The sequence below is a fragment of the Bos grunniens genome, chromosome 11, assembly GCF_055505025.1.
Source record: "Bos grunniens cultivar Pamir isolate PY7600 chromosome 11, Bosgru_T2T1.0, whole genome shotgun sequence".
Lineage (NCBI taxonomy): Eukaryota > Metazoa > Chordata > Mammalia > Artiodactyla > Bovidae > Bos > Bos grunniens.
Window position 1 is genome coordinate 11,420,381 of NC_141175.1, and position 21,418 is coordinate 11,441,798.

General features: G+C 42.4%; 1 protein-coding gene across 43 annotated transcripts in view; it reads left to right on the forward strand.

Moving 5' to 3' along the window:
* The window catches only part of MAPKAP1 (MAPK associated protein 1), a 233,864-nt gene that overhangs the window by 133,352 nt on the left and 79,094 nt on the right, over nucleotides 1–21,418 (forward strand). For 39 of the 43 annotated variants that reach the window (XM_086325179.1, XM_086325173.1, XM_086325189.1 and 36 more), the window contains one exon: nucleotides 6,601–6,710. In XM_086325179.1, the coding sequence (XP_086181305.1) occupies nucleotides 6,601–6,710 (110 nt within the window). Of the gene's footprint in view, nucleotides 1–6,600; nucleotides 6,711–14,779; nucleotides 14,840–16,706; nucleotides 17,058–21,418 lie in introns of those variants that run through there. The other 4 variants (XM_086325193.1, XM_086325194.1, XM_086325195.1 and 1 more) reach the window with 2 other exon arrangements.

Here is a 21,418-nt window from a genome sequence, read left to right on the forward strand (position 1 = left end):
TCAAAGAGCTCAAATACATCTGTGTCTTATTTTCTTTTCTGGCACAATCAGTCGAGCAAGCTAAGCAGGCATGACCGGATTTGGCAAGTCCCAAGGACTCTGGCAAAGACACACAAGGAGAAGGCGGAGGGGCAGTCATTTTGGCTTCTCACTGCCCATTAGTCTAGTGAGTTATGTTTTTGGAAAATGTCTGTTTTGAAAAAGAGTACTTTGTCCAATGTCAAACATCACATATGCACATCATACACTTTGATCTTTAAAAAAAAGATTTTTGTCAGTGCAAGGGGAACCAAAATGTGGCATTCACACTAGCGTAAACTCTCTTTATGGATAAAGTAATATACCCGAAGGACTTGCTTTAAAGCGGGCATGCTGCAGTTATTACAAGGCTTTCTCCCGCTCATATATTTTCATTTTCTACCTTGAAGTGCTCGAGAATGAGCATGCATGGAATTGGGACCAAAGCAGGCTGGGAACCAAAGGGTTGCATCTTCATCAGGATTATGAACCGGTCAGGGCTGGAGGAGGGGGCACTGCTCCTGTCAGCCTCGTCCCACCTCCACAAACTGAGGCTGTGGCTCAGGAAACCAGGACCTTCTCCAGGGGCTTTCAGAAAGGGGTCTTGTAGGTCACATGCTGAGTCTGAGAGTTGGGACATTTACAGTAAAACTGAATTTGTTACAGTGGAAGTTGACCTTCACCATAGACTGGTCAGTGGTTCCAGTCTGGAAGATATGTTCCCTTAAGTCTCTTTTTCCCCTGAGTTCCCCAAACTCCCTTGGCCATAGGGAGGTTTCAGACACAGGCTTTGGGGTCTGGCAAACCTGGGTTCAAGTTCTGGTTCCTCCACTTGTTAGCTGTGCAGCTCCAGGCACGTGTCTCAGTCTCGCCGGACCTCAGTTTCCTCCATTATAAAACGGGACTGATGATAGCACCCACCTTTCCTGGGAGGATTAAATGAGCAAAGTCCGTATTCAGTAAATGTCGACTCTTGTCACTGTCTCATCATTGTATATGTCACTTCTTTGTATGAAGAAAGGCTGATAGTGGTATTTTGTGTCCTAAGTCACTTCAGTCACGTCCAACTCTTTGCAACCCCATGGACTATAGCCCTCCAGGCTCCTCCATCCATGGGATTTTCCAGGCAAGAGTACTGGAGTGGGGTGCCATTTGATTCTCCAGGGGATCTTCCCGTCCCAGGGATCGCACCCAGGTCTCCTACATCTCCTGAGTTGGTAGGTGGGTTCTTTACCACTAGCATCACATGGGAAGCCCGATGGTTGTACTGTCTATTGCTTATTAAGTATTTTTTATGACAAGTATTATGTTAACTATTTTAGAAGTATTTAGATGTAAGCTGTTATGGAAAAACCTGAATGAATGTTTTGGCCGGCCTGGTATTTAACCCTGAAAACAATGTTATAGTCTGAGAATTATCCTCTTTTTGTAGATGAGAAAACTTTAACTTCGGGAGATTATATCATTTACCCAAGGAAGGCAGAACTTGGACTCCAAAGCAGGCTCTGCTCTATAACTTGCTGTGCTCCACTGCCTTCTGGTGTTGCCACCATTTTTTCAGTATGATGTAGAGATAAACAACTACGTTTTGAGATATCTCCACTAGGAAGCTTCTCTGATGCCCCCCACCCCATTCTGCTGGGTTAAATGCCTCTGTGTTTTGGCAGCATTCTGAGCTTGCTTTCATCTCTGTGCTGATCACGCAGAACTGTAATTCTTTCTTTACTTCTTTGTCTTTCTCTCCTGCTGGACTGTGCTATTAATACCTGGGTTAGGGACCATATTGTTGATCTCTGAATCCAAAATAGTGTCTTGAATAGATGACTGACCTCAGGTATGTTCCCTAATGTCTCCAGCCTCAGTTTGGCAAAATGGATATAACAATGGTGTTTATTTTAGGGTAGAATAAGTTAATGCACATCTGAAAGGCCTGCCACAGCACCCGGTACAGACTACATGCTCAGTAAGTAGTAGATGCTACTATTATTGTTGTATTTGTTGACTAATAACCTCTTATCTGGGTCTGCAGATCCAGATGCTCTTAATAAATCTCACTGGATTTCTCTACCTTGTCACCATGATTTTTGACTTCCACCAACCCCATCCAAAGTGGAGTTAAACTGAGGTGGAACACACCTACTTCTCCAGTTTATTCTCTTAAAAAGGAAAACCTTGAAACCGGAGCCCAGGGTCCCCATCTGAGCTTCGGGGGATTTCAGTGCCTGGGCCAGAAGCTCTGTACTGTTGAGATCCCAGTGCTGCCACCGTGCCCAGCCAATTGCACATTGTAGTGAAACTGTGTTATCAGTTACGAGGGTTGAGATCCATCCCCCCAAATAAGCACTGTCTGCTGGGGGTTTAGGGGAGACGGGCTGAATGGGGCCTCTTCTCTTGGGGTGAAAACTTGGGACAAGGAGAACACGCAAGAAAGAACACTGCAAGCTCCTTCTGCTGTTTGCCAGCCTTAGTTCCAGGTGCTCTGCACTTGTTGTCTGTTTTATCCTTCTGACAATTCTTTAGGCATGTGGCCTCCTCATTTCCTGGACACAGCTGAGGTTCCCACGTGTTAAGATGAAACTTCAGTTAGCCATGGAGCCAGGATCTGAACCAAAGGGTATTGAACTCCCAGCCCATGTGTTTTCCTCTCCAATATGTTGCCTTCCAACTTGCGTTCTGATTCCAGCTCAGCCCCTCTAAGTAGAATCTGAGCTTCTTGGATACAGACCTGTGCTCCTCCTTCTTCACTGTCCCCCACCACCTCTAGGTTCATGTCTAGTGCAGAAATGCTTGTGTCAGGTTAATGCAGGTATAAAAACTTGCCTCTGGTAACCAGGTGGCTTTGCACTGGGACAGAGCTGAATTCCTCAAGTGAGTAATCTTTTTTTAAAATGCCCATATGTTTTTTTCAGTGGTTACGAGACTTGACAGGGCCTAAGTTGGAACTGACTGAAGCATTCCTGGCAGCATTCAGTCAGCTCCCTGAGGTGGCGCCTCGTCCTGAACCCACCACCAGCAGCCCATGGGGCCGTGGAAGGGCAGCTGCTTTGGTCCAGTGCCCGCCCCTAGAATGCCCTGCACGGGCAGAAGAGAAGCCATCTGTCCACGAGGGAGGAGCAGTTTCTGAGCTAAGAGTGGGTTTGTAACCCATCCATCTGTCCATCCACCCGCCTGTCTGTCCAAGGCCGAGTCATCCCCAGCACGGGTCACCACCCTGAGACTGGAACACAGTGCCGTGTGGAAGGGAGGCAGGGCTGGCACCTTCCTGCCTGCTGCACACATTTCCCCCCGAGATCATCCTCTCCTCCGTCTCAGACCCAGTGCCCAACATTAAATAAAGGCAGCTTTAAAGGATGTATTTCAATAGACATTTTAGAAAGCCCATAAAAAACCCTGGATATGAAGAAATGAGGCATAAAACCCAGACTGTTTGGAAGTCAAGCTGAAAATTGTGGTAGCAAGCCTCCATATCCATTTATTAAATGGGAACATCACATAACAGTTGCACCTCCATGGATTCTAAGAAGCACCTCGATCCAGTCCCCTTGGTGTCCTAGAAACATTTTAAGTCCCGTAGACTTGGGACAGGATCCAAGGTAGGCGTTCTGTCTGGCAGGAGAGGAGCAAGTGGAGTGCGAGGCTGACCCAAAGAAACTTTCATTAAGTCTGGCTGAGCATGCAGGACGCAGGGGTCACAACCTCTTTCTCCTTTAAAAGGTGCTGGTTTTCGCCGCTGCCGAGCCCCTGCGCCAGCGCCCGCACACTCGAGAAGGCACATTCCGCGCCAAGCCTGCCCCTTCCCTCCACTGTTGTTTTCATTTTCCTCTCATGAACCCTGCTACCCTGGCTGCAGTGCGGAGGCTGTAAAGGAAGATGGAGAGCCGAGTTACCTCAGAATGATCACTATCGTTAACATTCACGGGTGGTTCACTTATCATTCCTGACTGCACAGACATGGCAGCCGCTCGGAAGCGTCCGCAGGTGTAGCATGGTGATACATATTACATTGTGCCACAATGGATTTATGTATTCTGTAACAAAAGAAAAGTGTAATGAAAAAATACAGAAGGTAATCCTTTATTCCCCCACCACGCAATTTATCAGTAATGCCGGTGGATGATAAGCGTCAGGGATTTCCTCTGCATGCTTTAACCTTGTCACCCAGGTACGTTTTGGTAAAATGACAGAAAAATACAGACGAGGGATTTTCCTCCGTTCAAAAATCTTTTTAAAAGGACACTTTTAATTTATGGAAGTTAGTCCCAGCACAAGGCCTCCTTTCGAGCTTTTAGTCCGCCTTTGCTGAAAAGATAAACGTATGGTTGTGAAATAATGCTATCAGCCAGCAGCAGATTAGGCGAGAACCGTGAGCAATTTACAAGCCAACTGAAATCTGCAAGAGTTGAGGTGAAACCCGGAGCAGCTGGAAGTTTGCAAGATGCAGCCCAAGACTAGTTTGCAAGTACCCGAGAACTGGTGTTCCCTTTTAGGTCCTCCTCATCCATCGCCCGACATATTGTCACAGATGGAGCGCATACTGACTTCCGAGGAGAAAGCAGGGGAAGGCAGGTCTGAACGCGGACGATTGGCGTTTGTTCCAAACACACACTGGCCTGGCGCCAGAGCAAATACCCACAAGTTTATAAATGCACCAGGCACTTTACATTTCAGAACTCTTGCCAAAGTATCACTTACTACATCGCTCCCTAAATATAGTTTTCAAAAAAAAAGCTATTTCTTATTTTGCTTTGATCAGTAAAATAAACTTTTAAAAATTGTTCTGGGATGGGGTCCAGCTTCTGAGGTAAAGAACGGCCGGGGCTCAGGCATGATTCAGTAACAGAGTGTTCAGTAAAATTAGCTTGACAGTTCTCAGGCCTGCTGTTCGATAGCAAGAACTTGACCAAGTTAAAATGGATGATCGTGCTGGCTAGACCAGCATCGGGTTTTGCTTTTTAACAAATGGAATGTCAAGGATTAAATAGCAAGCCGTATGGAGAGGGAAGGGGGTGGAGATGTCTTTGTATTAGGGAAGCAAATTGGGTCCTTGGTTTTGAGAACAGCTCCCATCTCCTGTGGAAAGCCAACCACCTGGTTGGTTCCAAGCTGGGTTGAAGGCCCCTTCCCAGCCTGTCCTATCATTGGGAAGCTTTCCCGTGGCTTAGCTTGGGGCTTGGCTTTTCTTTCCAATTTCTTGTCAGTATGAAGTTCTGCCATGTTTTTTGGCTGTGTTCCGTTTTGAGATTCTTGGTGGGGAAGTGGGAAGGCAACCAAACTCCTTGTGGCAATTCCCATGTTCCGTAGTTGGAAACTTGGGTCCCATTTGTTACATGAGCTGCTTGGAATTGGCCTGTTTTGTTTCTGTGCCCAAGCATAGTGAGTAGTGTTTGTGGTACTTGCTCTTGCAATTAACGGTCTTAGTGAAGTTATATCTCACCCAGGGATGGGCTGCTTTTTCAAGGGTACTTGCTCCTTACCAGTTTTTTCCTGTCTAGATGACCCTGCACCCCAAATGTGGTTGGCTAGAAGCTTATAAGTAGTGTTATTATTTTGTCTTGTAGTTATTTACTCCAGCTAATATTTTGCTTGACCTTCTAGGACTAAGTAGATTAAAACATGACTACTGAAGTATACAGACTCTGGGGTTTTGTTTTTTTTTTAATTAATGCTTCTTTATTTATTTGTTTGCCAGCTAGGAGGAGTCTTTGTTTTCCTTATTCTGAATTGCTTTAGGCTATCATATCCACCCCTGTGCCCCCCACATTGGGTTTCCCAAGTGAAAGCGTTAGTCACTCAGTTGTGTTCTACTCTTTGCGACCTATGGACGGTAGACCTCTAGGTTCCTCTGTCTATGGGATTCTCCAGGCAAGAATACTGGAGTGGATAGCCAGTCCCTTATCCAGGGGATATTCCCGACCCAGGGATCGAACCTGGGTCTCCTACATTGCAGGCAGATTCTTTACTGTCTGAGCCACCAGGGAAACCCAGGCTTCCCAGGTGGCCCAGTGGTTAAGAATCCATCTGCGAGTGCAAGAGATACAGGAGACACGGGTTCAATCCCAGGGTCAGGAAGATCTTCTGGAGAAGGGACTGGCTATCCACTCCAGTATTCTCGCCTCGGAAATCTCATGGACAGAGGAGCCTGGCAGGCGACTGTCCATAGGAGTGGAAAGAGGTGGACATAAGTGACTGAGCACACACACATGCACCCCACATTTCCCCTCCAGGGCTCTATGAGCTTTAATATGATGGTAGTATCTGCCTGCAGTGACACCTACTGACACAAGCCATGTGTATCATTTGTTAGACCTTGCTATAGGATTTTGCTAGTAGCCCACACAGACCAACTGGATTCATTTTAAGATAAACAGAAAAATCTTCCCTAATTCTGCCCTCTCTTTCACTTGAAACTGTTCATATTAGAATGCTTTTCTCTCTCTCTCTCATTAGAAGTAGATTTATAACCCATTTTTTAATAATTGACACTTCAGTGTACACTTATTAATACTTAAACTCAGTGAAGACTGCATTCACATCCCTTTGGCTGAATATTGGTGATGATTTAATATTTGTCTTTTCCTGCAGAAATGCTGCTCATGGATTCTCCCTTATTCAGGTGGACAACACAAAGGTCACCATGAAAGAAATCTTGCTAAAGGCAGTGAAGCGAAGAAAAGGATCCCAGAAAATTTCAGGTGGGACAGTTAAATCACATCCTGGCAGTAGAAGCTTAACACTTAGTTAAAAATGCTGGGTGTGGGTGTGCATGTAGGTCGGTGTTTGATGGCTGGCTGGATTGGTTCAGATATCATTGCTAGGTTCAGTTAGCAAATGTACAGCAGAAAGTGATTTTTAAGCTGCCCTTGGACCCAAGGAAGGAATTGGGTCAGTGGCATATGTGAGAATATTGTGTTCATGTCACTTATGGAAGCTTCTTCATTAATTTGTGATAGATTAAGACAAAGCTACTTGAGCTAACTGTTGGTTGGTGTAAAGCTATGTAGAAAAACTGCTTTTAATTTCATGTCTTCACATAATTTTCCATGGAGGAAACTTCTGGTTGCTAGTGTTTGGGGTATGGAATAAAACATTTTTTCATTTTTATCAAATGAGAGCAACTGTAAAAAAAAAAAAAAAAAAAAACTTTTTAAGAAATCACTCACACACAAATAGCTGTTAATCACTAATTCCTTATTACCCAATGTTATACAGAAAATAAGCTGGTGGTATTAGCTGTAATATTTAAAGGGTACAAGAAAAGAAAATATTCCCAGTATTGAGAAATAGCTCAAAGATCTATCATTCCATAGCCAACTTTAGTATAAATCTGCCTGTCTGTGACATGTCAAATATCTGAGCTTTGTAAACAAATGAGACTTCTTAAACACGTTTGGCTTATGTTTCAGAAAGGGCAAAAAAGCGTGGCTCAGGTTGAAGAAAATAGTTTTGTGTTCCTTTTAAGGGGAGGAATATAATCTGTTCCAGATTTAATTAGCTATCTTCAGATGAAAGCTGAAGTTTTAATAAAAGTTAGAAGAGATAACACAGTGAAGGACACGGATGAGCTGTCTCAAGGCCATATTCCAGGGGAACGATAAGAGCTGTAAAAAATGGCAGAGGAGAGCAATTGAATGGAGCAATGAAAATCTGATTCTCATAAAAAAGAGAGAGAGAGAGAGATACTGGTAGGGGCGGTTGTAGATGAGACCTGCTAGCGTCTGCAAGCAATTTGGATGCTTGCCAGGAGTCATTGTTCACCCTCGGCTGTGGCGGCTCCGTCCAGATGTGCCAACTGCACGTTTCGGCTTTTGCCAGCTGACTGCGCCGTTTGATAACCAGCTCTCTGGATGCCCATCACTGGCCGCAGAGATAGAATTAAATGATGATGATCTTCCCACAAGTTGGGAGAGGAAACAATGCATATAAATCTTGATTTCATCTCAGCATGAGAAGTCTTTATCCATCATCACTCATAATGAACAAGTCGTTAGCTGGGATGAATGGTGTTCTGGTTTTTCCAAACACCTCTTTTGTTCATTTTTTGGGTGACTTTTATCCATTGCGTGGGGGTCAAACCTCTTTGCATTTAAGAGATGATTGAAGAGGCATAGCTTCTCCTTCCCAGGGGAAGGTAGATATTTGGGGGGTTCTAGGTGCCAATCTAATAGCATTTAAACAGCTTCAGTTGTTTACAAATGTTAAATGAGCATTCATCTACCTTTAGGATCCTGGTCTTTTCCTCTTGTTTTTGTTCCTAAATTTTTTGTATACTAGTTTATGACATATTTATTATATTCTAAGATAGCTTTATTCTGAATTGCCCAAGAGGAGGTAGAACTAACTTTTTTCACCTTCTTAATAGAAATTCTGCTGTTGCAGATTTTTTTAGATCATGAAAGCTCATGAACTCACTGCCATAAGCTGAACCAGCGTCTTTCCCTCTGTCTCCAGCGTCCCTGTCCAATTCCAGACCTATTTATCTGTGTCCATCTCCAGCAACCACGGTTATCATACACACATTTATTTATGTTCACCTTTGTGCACACGTCCCTGCTGTTTCCATCAGAATCTTTGCCGTATCACTGGTGAAGAGTTTGGACTTGTTGTCTGAAGAACAGTGATCTGCATTATTTATTCCTTTTCATACTAGAGAAGTCAATTGAGATTGATGCATTTACATAAATTACTGTCCATTTTCTTGATCCAAAAGGCTTTTAAAAATAAGAACCTCTTTCTGTTGCTTTGTTAAGTCTGGTCTCAGGAAATAGAAGGATCTCCAGTTTGGAAACTGGATGTTTATTTAAGGTTAGCTCGATAAAGGCAGAGTATGTTCTGTGTCTTTGAACTTTGTATTGTGTAGTGGACTTGTTTTGGAGGACAATTAATGAAGAGGAAAATCCTCCTGTCATAGAGAGAAACACAAGTACATTTACTTAAAAAAATAAAGTCTGTTAGTGCTCACAGTTGGCTATGAAGTACTTGTTACTTACCCATCCTGACACCTAAACTTAGTCATGAACTTGGTGGCAGGAGATGCCAGGTTAGAGACTCTCATTCTGCCCTTCCTAAGCCTCTCCCACAGGGACCTGCTCAGTCTTTGCAAGAAAGTGTCTGCCCTGCCTGGTGTCTGGCTCAGCCCTCTCTTCAAACAGCTTTCACCAGATTGAGCACAGAACAATATTTGTCTCTGCTACTCTTATTTAACTTAAAGTGAGAAGGGAGAAATACCACTTAAGATTAGACAACATGTTCCATGTGGGGTCAAGAGTTCTCACACTATTTGTGCATCAGTGGTTAGTTGTACTAGACCAGGGTCTCAGAATTCCTTTGCTGGGCTGACAGTGAACTTGAGCTGCTTCCTCACAGACCTTTAACATCGCTCATCTGTTTTTTCCAACTGACCATACAACTCTCTGTTTAATGATAATAAATTGAGAACTTAAACTATTTCTTTATTAAATCAGGCTGTGGGCTTAATGACCATCCTAGTGTTTAAATACTCTGTTGCCCTTCCCTCTAGCATTCCCTCACCAATTTTCTTTTATTGAAAATCAGAAGATGGTAGATAGTTGAGCAAAAGAATTCTTCTTTGTTTAGGTAAATAGCTTTGTCAATGGAAACCTTTAGGGTTTTATTATAAAATATTTTGCTTTTTATGGATAGAATATCATTACAGACACATAATGATCTAAAATTTTGACTTGCATTATTTGTAATTATTTCATCAAGTCATAACTATTTATGAACACTGCAGGGTTTTGCTGTTAATATTCACGTACTGAACTTATAGTAATCTTTTCACAGTGTGTTCCAGTCAGTTCTCTGCTAAGGCCCATTTTTTAAGCCCATTTTTAAATGTCTCTTTTAGATTCTCTCTCTGGCTTTTCATTTTATTACTGACCTACTTGACATTTGGAAACTACCTGCATTAGCAGAAAAATCCCTGCTGTTTAAGAAAATTATAAATGAATAATGTGGTTTTAGAAGAATTAGGAGAAACCTCTTTACTAACTTTAAGTTGGGTGGGTATGTTTTCGACATAATGAAGAATAGCCTGTCAGATCCCTTTATTTAATCAGTAAAAAATACTAACCTGTTATTTAGTGAGTAAAGGCTTTATTTAGTTCATCAGGTTCTCTTTTTATCAGGTTCATCCTCAAAATCAGTAATGAGCTTCTTAGTATTTTGTTGTTGTTTAAAATATTATTACCAGTCTCCCAAAGTATAATGTTGGGTATGACAGAGGCAGTTGAGAAATGAAGATAGATACAAATTCAGTTTTAACATTGATGCAGAAATATAAGTATCTCTGGATCTACACAGAGAGAAGGCTTTGAAGTAGGTTTTTCTAAGCAGAATAGTTTTCTGGCTCTATTTGGAGGTGTTCTTTATCATTTGCTGAAAGATTGAACCAGAAGCATATTAACTTTTTTCCTTCCCCCCTGTCCGTTCTTGCCTTTTAATGTGAAAGACAATTTTTTATTAGTCTGAGGATCCTTTTTGAAAAGTTCTTGTAATATTGTTAATAAGACTTATGGCACTCATTGCTACTTTTCTCGTACAAAATTTCACCTAGAATTTGAGAGAGAAATGTTAGCTTTGTCAAGTGAACTCCCTCTTAACTTCTCCATTTGGAGGCACAGACCACATTGTTGATTGCTAACTTACTGTGTTTCCACTTGACCCCTAGAATGTCACCAAGGGGATAGTCTAGTCTAGGACTTCTCAAGCACTATTCCCTAAAGTACCACGAGGAGCAGAGAGGCGAGTGAACGTCCCACACAGGGTGTGTGGGGTTCTGGTCTGAGGGACAGCCAGTGATGACGTCATTGGATTCTCAAGTTTTATCTTAAAAATTCATGTAAGATGTAAATATCCGTACTGTATTTGTAGCTGTGTGTACATTCACTCCTCATGTCCTCCCCTGGGTCAGACCTGTGCTGGGGGCCGGGAGACAGTGGTGAAGCAGACCTGTAGGGCCCTTGCTGAAGAGGAGCTTAGGGGAGAGTAAACGGAAGGGGCTGAGAGCTAGAAGTTGAGACGCAGAGGTACTCACTGCCTTTCCTAGGATGGTCAGGAAGTTCCACTCAGAGAAACTGACATTTGAATTGTGACCTCCACACTGAAGCGGTGAAGAGTTGGAGAAGGGCAGTATCTTTCAAAGCCTTGCTGTTAAAGGCATACTGCTTTAATATAAAAAGAACATTTCCGTTTACTTTGCAGTTAGTTAACTCTCTGCTCCCCTCAAAAAAATTGTAGTGAAAATGATCATTGAATTCTTCCCTGTGCTCACTTCATACATCATCTTAAACATAAGCGAGTCTTTCCTTTTTTTACCTCCAGAATATATCCTAAATTCAATCTTTCCCATCTTCATTGAATGAGTCCAGATCACCAAGACCTCACCTGGACAGTCGAACCAGCCCCTTGGCTGCTTTTTCCTGCCTCTGCTCTTGGCCCCTCCAGTCTCTTGCCTACAAAGCAGCAGATAGAGAGGTTTTTTAAAAATAGAAATCAGATCATATTTGCTCCAAACCCTTCAATGACTTCCAGTTGCATTCCGAATAAAATCCAAACTTCTAACCACTGTGAAATACACTGAGGCCCAAAGAGGGAATGGGACATACGGAGGAAAGAACTGGAAAGCAGTACAGAGTTGATGGTTGCAGTATGACAGAGAAGCACAGATCAGGCCCAGAGCCCGGGAAGCCGAGGTGTGGACTCACAGCCTGTAACCTAATACAGACCTGCTGGAATAGACTGGCAGCACCTGGGTCAGTCTCTGACTCTCTCCCCGCCACCTCACATGAGAGGCCTTACTTTCAGGCCAGATAGGCCTAGACAGTTATATACAATACTACTATTAAGAATGTTTTAAGGGGGTTTGTGTGTCAAGGAGAAACTGATCCTTCTCCAAGATCTACTCTAGCAGGGTTAGAGCTGATTTATTGAGTGCCTTTGTGTACTTAGAGCATCTTGTTTAATCTGCACAACACCCCTAGATGGGAGATCTTATTGTGCCTGTTTTATAGATGAGACTTTAAAAATGATAAAAAGTGGGGGAAATGTGCATCTTAGAAATAAGGAGCTGTGATAACTATATGTGTAATCATACACTTTCCTCTCTCAGCCCCCGTTTCCTCAGTTCTTAGAGAAGTTAAAGTTACCCAGATTGCCCCAGTAAGCAAATGACAGAATCTTAAATTGGAGCCCAGACTTTTTTGACCTCAAAGCCTGTACTCTTTTTATTGCACCATGTTGCTTATTAGAACCCTAATGGGAGAACAAATTTAAAATTCTGTAAACAGAAATGTTCATTGATTCTAAGATCTAAATGCACCAGGGAAGTGCAGCATTTAAAGGAACCCTGTGGTGAATCTGGATATAAAGCCAGGAATTCTTTTTGTAATTGCACAGTTTATCTGTATTGGTGTCAGTTTTAATGTTTTATGTCTAGCTTTCTTAAAGCAACATACACCTGTCCTGAGCTACCCTACGGAAAAGGGAAGCCCATATGTTTTAGATGGAGTAGGGTTTTTAACACTCTCCTAAGCTAAAGAATCTTCTGGCTGTAAAACTGAACAGAGTCCTGCTTCTTGTGTAACTGTAAAGACAGAAAAACCCAGTTCACCTTCCTTCTGTGGAAGTAGTTTGCCAGCCAGAAACACAGACAGGTACTTTCCTTATGTTGTAGCAAATAATCCTCTTTTTAAAAAGGAGAAAGAAAAGGTAAATAGGACTGTTTAAATGTTCTTTGTCAAAAGGGCAGTAATTTCTGCAGAAAACTTCTCCTCCTAAAAGAGTAAGTAATCATGCAGATGTCACTCACGTGTAGGAGTTGGATAAGAAAGAAAGACCTGATGCTTGGTGTCCAGTGACCCAGTGGGAAAATGATACAGTAAATGTGGACTGCCAAGATGCTCACAAGTCAGAAGTGGCCCCTGCAAGGAGCTTGGAGTTAAATATTCCCCCTGCCTCCTTTCTCTGCCTCTTTATCTTGTGGTTTCATCTCACCTGAGCCTCCCCCTGTCTGGAGTGCTCTGCGGCTCCTGATGGATCTTCTTGAGTATAGAGCAGAGCACATTAAAGATGGCATTGCAGTCAACTATTTTATCCAGAAAGCCTGGAAATTTAGAGAATTTATGTCAAGCAAAAATCTTTTGGAACCACTTTAGAGACCCAATTATTTTAGAACGGTGTTATGAGCTCTTGCAGCCGCCACATCAGAAAAATTCGAAATATATCATTCACCAAAACTACGTTTGACCAGCATTTACTCTTCCTACTAGTTGCTAATCTTTCAGAAGTTCCTTTTCCATCACAAAATCTATTCATTCACCCCATCTGGGGAAGTCACAGGCATGGATTAGATTAAAGGGGAAAAAAAAATGGAAGGAAGAGAAAAGACAAAGACTCCCAGCAAGCTCCGTGAGGGTAGAGGGGGCGCATGCATTCTGGAGTCAGGGACCTTTCCCGGGACCCACTAGGGACTAATTCTGAAACGCCACTAATTTAATAATAGCACTTCAGGAGAGAAGAAAGAAATAAATACTACTATATTAAATGTACATATGGATTTTAAGCTGTATCCTGATTTTTAAAATATTTTAAAATGTATTTTAGAGTAAGAAAACCAAATGTGTCATCACGTACTTACTTTTCTGAGCTTTCCTTTCCTGAGCTGTAACATCCTGAGAGGATGAATCAGGGGCACCATACAGAGGGCCTTGTGTGCCCGAAAGCTCCGGAAGGCTCTCAGACACCCTGCTTAGTGCAGTGACCGTCGTCCAGTGCTGCCTGCTCTATTCCAGCCACCGTATGAGAAGTCAGGTAGAAAACCTGACGTGGAAACAGACTCAAAAAGAGAGGCACTAGAATATGGTACATGAGCTACTAAAGCAGCACAGATAAGAGAGTGCTTAAAAACTGCTGGCCGAGGCAGCGGTCTGAGAAAAGATACTCTGGAGTAAGTAATTTGACAACTTTTTTTTGAAGATTAACTAGGACTTTGCCAGATGGATAAGTGAGAAAAACATGCCAGGCAGGGGTATTCTGAGGTATAGTCACAATACTCCAAATTTCTCGAGCAGGGATGGGGCAGAGGATAAGCTGCTAGGCAGGGCCAGAGCCGATCAGACCAGGCTTCTACTTCTGCTCAAAAGTAGAAGTCCATTGATTTATTGGGGGGCAGTTATGCCAAAGGCACTGTGTAGGCACCAGGGATTTCACAGAAGCCAAGAACTGGTCCTTACCCTCCAATTGCTTACTGTTTAGTTGGGGAGAGAACCAGGCATTCCCAAGGCCATGCAAGCGCTGAGTGGAAACAGACATAGGACCTGGGTGCACACAGTGGAGGGGAAGCCCTGGTCCAGTGTCAAGGAGTCAGGGAGGACTATCCTAAGCAGATCCTCCAGCTGAAACCGGAAGGTTGAGTAGAAACTGGCCAAGTGAGGAGGGTTGAGAACGAGCTCTTCAGCAGGAAGAATGAAGTAAGAGCCCTTTGTGCCTTCTGGAAGCTCGGGTGGCTCAGTACAGAAGCGTGGTGGAGTAGGAGGAGCTGGGAAGGTGGCGTGATGCGGCTCGAATGGTCGTTTGGGACCAGATCATGTTTGTAAGCTGCTGAATTTGAATTTTATTTTGATGGCAGAGGTGAATCATTGGAAGGAGAGCAATATAGTCAGAATTTCTTTTAGAAAACATGCTATTGTATAAAAATGGATTTGAGGACATGAAACAGGAGGCTCTAAAGGACTCTGTCCAACAGGCGCCGGGTATGGAGACAGTGGGTGGTGCTCAATTCAGGAGGCAGACGGTGGACACCACGGTAAAGTTTCATTTCTTTTATTCAAGCTGAACGCACAGTTTAGGGAGAATTGAAAAAGCTTGGAGCTGCCACCAGGTCTCCTGGCTTAATATTTAAACAAGGTGGTGGCAGAAGATAGGCTTTTAAAGAATTGTGGTCTTTTTTTAATAAAATTAAATACGGATTGAAAACAAAATTCCAACTTTTTGGAGTTGTGTGAAGTAAAAAGTGAAGGTTTCTTCTTTGTTGTGAACCATTTGGTTTTTTATTCACTTCACATGCAGGTCTACATATAGTCTGTAAGTTTCATGTGGGCAGGACCCTGTTTCACGTTTTTCTTTAAATCACTGAATACCTAACATCTTGCAGAATGCCTGTCAAATAGAGGACACCAAAAAAAGTTTAAGTGAACTCATGAAAAATGTATCCATGTCATTTAAAAATAACACCCTGTAACAGATATGCTTTTGCTTTTTTTCTTTTTTAATTCAATATTGTGTCATAAGCATTCTTCTGTGTTAGAGTGACCACTGCATTTTTATCTTTTTAGTTAAATTCATTTAACTTAACTCTCCATTGATGGACATTCCAATTATTTCCAAATTTTAAGTATTAAAAAAACATGCAGTGAGCAATCTTGTAGGAACATTCATTGTACATTTTTGCTAGGTTTTAAATATGGGATTGTTTGTCAGAGGTTTGTTTATTTAAAACGTTGGGAAAAATAAACTTCCCTTCAAAGTATCTACCCGTCCTTTGACACTCCCAGAGTACGTGCGAGCGCCTCTTTCCTCACCTTGTTCCAGCACTGGATGTCGTCAGTCTTGAACTTTCGCCAAGCTGATGGTTGGCAGTTAATAGGTTGTTTTAATTTCCATTTCTAGACTCTAACATAATGAAGCATTTTTAAAGTTTTTATTAGTCACTTATCTTCTAAAAGATAGTTCTTATGTCAGTTAACTGTTTTAGTGGGAAGGATTGAGAGGAAGTCTAATTTCAGAAAACTGTTGTTAAGAAATGCCGCCATAGTTTAGATACAGTTGTTCCCACCCACCTACCTCTTTCTTGCCCACACAGATGCACACGCACACACACCCTAATATGTAGAGAAAGGCATGCATCCAGGCCAGGCCACTTTGCTTGTTGCCGCCTGGCCATTTGTTCACCAGCAAATCTTTGTTTTTTTTTTCCTGTGTTTAGAGAGAACTAGCTGGTAATTCACAAGACTGCACTTCACCTTATTTGATACTTTTTGTTATTACCTGCTTGCTTTGTTATCAAACCTAGTTTAAAAAACAGATTTTTGGTTAAATAGTTTTAGTTTGGTACATAATATGCAGTACTTAGAAAATGCATCATACTGGAAATCAGAAATGTAGACAAAAAAGCTGTCACCCCTTAAGAGGTGTAATTTGGGGAGGCACGTTGCAGGATGCGTCTGGCAGCTTCATGAACAGCACCAGCACCAAGGGCAACTGCAGGGGGTTAATGGGGACCCTGCATCATTCCTTGCCGTGTGCCTGGTGAGTAAACTCCTACAAGTTTCTGGGAATGGTGGCAAGTGAGGAAAAGGCTGCAACCAACAATCAGTGTCACAAAGTGGGGATGACTAATTCACTGAGGAGATCGTTGAGACAGATGTTTAATTAGCTGAAGTCAGAGTGGATAAATTGGGAGAGGACTGCCTATGCAGAGAGATGCCTTTTTCCCTCATCTCTCATTTAACTGTGGGGTTTTTTTTTTTTTTTTTTTTGTCCTTACTGTTTTTGAAGATAACATCCTCAGAAACAGGGGGGAGCAGGAAAGAAGGAGTGGAGAGAAAGTAACCTTTGTTTACACTTACTGAACAGTTACTGTATTCTGATATTTTTGTATTTAACCTTTACAGAAGTCTTGTGCGATGGGCATTATCTCCTTGCTGTGATCGAGAAAACTGAAGCTTGTGCGTGCATATTGTGTGTGTTTATGTGTGCATACTCGTGTGTTACTAGTGAGTAAAGTAGATGAGATATGAACCTAGACCCCTTAATTCTTGAGCCCATTTTTTTCCTGTACCACAGTTTCTCGGGAACACTTAAAATGCAGTGCAGATGAGGGAACTTTCTGGAGTAAAGGTATTGACAGGAGCTGGTGTCACACAGGTGTATACATTTGCCACAACTATCAAATAGTACTTGTAAAATATATGTGTTTGATTGTATGTAAATTTTACCAAAATATTAAAAAGATTCTTGAAGAATTGTTGAAAACCAGTTACTGTTAATCACACTAAAGTACTCGCGTGTGACTGTACTGACATCTGTTCCTTACTTTGAAATACACTTTTTAAAAAAAGATGGACTGAGGGATAGATATATGATAAAGCCAATACAGTAAGGTGTTAATTGTAGGATCTAGGTGGTGGTCACATGGATTTTCAGTGTACCTGTCTTTTAATTTTTTGTGGTTTTAAAAAATGTTCATAAGAAAATAGGAAAGAACTCATTAAAATGTAAGAATATATGATTTAAATTCTGCTCATATTGACATAAATTTCTGAACTTACAAATATACATCCTCATGGCATAGAAAACACTAATATTCTTTTTGTAGGATGCTTTATCTTTCATTACTTCACATGTTAAATGATACCTTTGAGGTCACAGTTTCTTCCATTGACCTTTAGTTTTAAGTAGCATGTGGAGTTATGAATGTAATAATTGCTACCACTCATTGAATGTTCAAACTTTGCCAGGCAGTCTACCACTTTTTAAAAAGATCATTTCAACTAACCTTAAAACAACTATTTGAATTGGTTGTTATTTTTGTTTTATAAATGAGAAAGCTAAAGCTCAGAGAAGCTGCAGGACTGGTCCTAGGTCACAGATAAGCTGGGAGCCAGGGCTTGAATCCAAGTTTGGGCTCCTAACCACAGTGTTGTCCTTCCTGGCAGAGGTGACAGGGTCCCTGGCTCAGTGGGGGCAGGGTGCTTTCCTCCCAGCTTCAGCTGATGAAAGCTGATGACAGCATGATTCGTGGAAGGAGCGTAGGCTGTGGAACCAGCTCAGCCCAAGTTCCCAACCCAGCTGTACCTTTAACACCAGCTGTGAAAGTAGGCAAGTCAAACCTTTCTACCTCAGTTATCTCTTCTGTCAGTAGGGGCAATCCTGTCTACCTTGCAGGGTATTGTTGTTTTGACTAAATGCATGTAAAGCACTCAATCTGTAGGATGCATTCAGTGAGTGTCATGGCCTTTATCCCCACGGCCACAGCCACACTAGGCATACTGTAAAACCTGGCTTTTTAGGTTGTGACTTCTTTCCTACCCATAGGGCTTGGCCTTTGCCTGTGCTTTTTGTTTTTCCAGTAAATTAAGTTTATAGAGAGCTTGTACCTGTAGAACCAGTCTTTGAATTTGTTTGGATGTGGATCTGCCGGAAGCAACTTTTACATGGAACAAGGAGAAAATTGACCCAGAGCGTCAACTCTAATTGTTTTTGACTAACAAAACCCAAACCATATATATCGGGGTGGCTTAATCATCGGGGCTCATTTGTCATATAGCTTATATCAGCAAATTTAATTTACTCCAACAAAGATTCTAGAGACAAAGTGAACAAACCATCATTGCCTGTACCATACATGTTTACAAGCGACTTTTAAAAGCCCCTGTATTAACAGTGAGTAGCTCACAAAGGCTATTGCTTCTTCTCAGAAAATATTTAGAAGAGGAAACAGAATTAAATACCAATATGATATTTGAGTGAATGACTACAGACAGAGAGGTTTGGGGTACTGCCTCTGCCCTTTAATTTCCCCCACCAAGAGTCTTGATCTCCCCCAGGGGAAGTAGAAAGCCCCCTTGCTTCTGCTGAAAGCCCTGTTTCTTGGGGCAGGCCATTAGTGTGTTTATCCTGTTAGGAGCTGCAAGGGGAGCTCTTCCTCTACCAAGACTGAATTTAGCCACCTGAAAAACCATCACTTTAGAACAGTTGCCCCTCCACAGAAGACTTCTCCAAGACCAGCCCAGGGACCTGAGACACCTACTCCTTCCTCACGGCTTTCTGAGGCCTGACCATGGAGCTAGTCTTTCCCAATAAGCAGTTTAATAGACAGTGTTCACAGTTTCAGTAACTACTTTCCATAACAAGCTTTTCCTTTTTGAGTAAAGGCACAAATACTGGGCTTTCGGCAGCAGCTCCAAATATTTTCAGAAAAATGGTCTTCAGTGAGGGTGTTCCTTTTTCTACTATACCTTACAATGACAATAATGCCCAGAGACAAAGATGACTTACAGTCAGGAGAAGACATCAGGAGTGGCACTGGGAAGCAAGTCTGGGGAGAATGTGTTGGCACCTACTTCTCCATAGCTCCTGATCACAGCAGGCCAGTCGGCAAGTTGCAGAGACTCCACTGTGCCAGCAAACCAGTTTTTCCAACAGAAAGACAGTGAGATGTGATTAAAACCCAAGTGCTGCAAGAGATATGAGGTGGTCTGTTGGAACTCCTCAATCTTCCCTTAAACTGTCACCACATAATTATACAAATATCAAATCATAACCCCAGCTTCCCCCACCCTTTGCTCTTGGCATACTGTGTTTAATAGAACAGTGTGAATTAGGATGAAGTTAAGACGAAGTGTGACTTAAGTCTGAAAAATCCCAAGGGTCCTTCAGGCCCCTTGAGCACAGTGTTTTCCACACCAGATCCATCACTCAATAAATGTTGATGGAATCTCTGCTGCATTGCAGGCATTGGAAAAGAATGACCAGGCCTCTTCCTCGAGAGCTCTCGTCCCAGTGGGGAGACGGCCAATAAAATGTAAGCAAGCCAACAAGATGCCTCTGATAGAGGGTCTCTCTTCCAGCCTTTAGTCTGCCTACTTTCTGACAAAAAGGAGTTCTGTGAGACCCAGTTTTGTCATTTGAAGGGAGCACATCTCACCCTTAAGATAGGGCATTGCCTCGGCCTTTCCATTTCAGTGGGTCATTTCCATGCACCTCCTAATTGGCTACCAACACCACTCTCTGGTGCAGGAAGAGGTGTACAGGATAGCAGGGGCTGAGTGAATTCATGAGCACTGAGGGACCCATTCAGGTCCACAGTGGAAATTGAGAGGCATCGGCCATATCTCAGCCTTGGAACCGCTAGAGAGACACTGACCCTCGGCCACTCAGCCTAGCATCAGAGGGTTCCTAATACGTCCATCTTGCCAGATGTTGGAGAGTCCCTACCAAGTCAAAGGATGAGATCCCTCCTTTCCTTTGGGAGAAGGTTTAGGATGGGGGCAGTGAGCTTTCACTGGAGTCAAATGGAGGCCCTTCATGCAGAAGAATGGGTTCCTTTTGGTTTACCAGCACCAGACCTCAGCACCACCATAGGTGGCCCGCAGTTGGTGGCTAACACGCGTTGTGGAGTGAGCCAAGGAGAAGCAGCGAGAGCCCATCTACGGCCCACAGCTGCGGCTCTCCCTCCAGCCCAGGCCCAAGGCTGCTCATTTCCTATTTAGGAATGGACTCAGTGCACTTTGACTATTGGAGGTCAGACTTCCTTCAAGAATCAGATCATCGAATGAAAATGTAAATATCCTAAAAATGAAACGCAGCGCACGTCAGTTGAAATTAGTGTTGCCTTCCAGGTTTCCTCACTCACTTGGATCTCTAATGAGTCCTGTGGGAGCCAGAGGAGTATGCCAGAAAGTCATTTTAAGTATTGATGATCAAGTAGGGAGGAGGAGGCTACTGCCCACGCTGTATCACAGGAAAATAAAATAGAATAAAACAAACACGCTTCCAAAGAGGGGAGGGAAAGAGACCACACACTAAATCTTCATCTTCTCTAGCAGCCATTAAGAGGTACTGTCTGATACTTATAATAATGTCTAAAACAACTGAATAGGAATGCTAAAAAGGAATATAAAAGTCAGTACCAGAAGAAATAACCAAAAACATTTAAGCTGACTGCCTCTAAGGACAGACTCAGGGATGGGCAGGGGATTAACTGCTTTTTGTTACAGGACTTGTAGTATTAGAATTATAAAACTGTAGATATAGGTTACTTTGATAAGAGTAAGAGTAGTTTTTAAAATTTGTAAAAAAAAAAAAAAGGCTTTCAAATTCTAGAGCTTAAAAAGCTTTCTCTTGGGGTACTCTTTCTGCCCTCTTCTGATGCCTATGTCAGAAGCTTTCTCTGTCTCCTTTATACTTTAATAAAACTTTATGAAAAAAAAAAAAAAAAAGCTTTCTCTTTCTGTCTCTTACTTATGTGGACTTTCTCTACTTGGAAATTTCCTGTTTCCCAAAAGCCACCGTCCATTTCATTGTGCTGGATGTCAGTTTCCTGTGAGAACATCGTTATTAAATAGTTGCATCTCCAAACCTTTTAAGACCAAAACGTTATATGAGTGTAACTTACACTGTGATTTTGCCAACATCTTGTCTCTGTGACCTGTATTTTCCGTAGGTTAAAGCAGAAACTATTAGCTGAGTTACTCTGTCCCATTCTAAGAGTGACTAATACCTCAAATATAAATGAAAACAGCTGCTTTTCCATAACATTAGACTCCCAAACAGCTGTCACATGTTCATTTGGACTGTTTTTTCCTTTTTTTTTTTTTTTAAT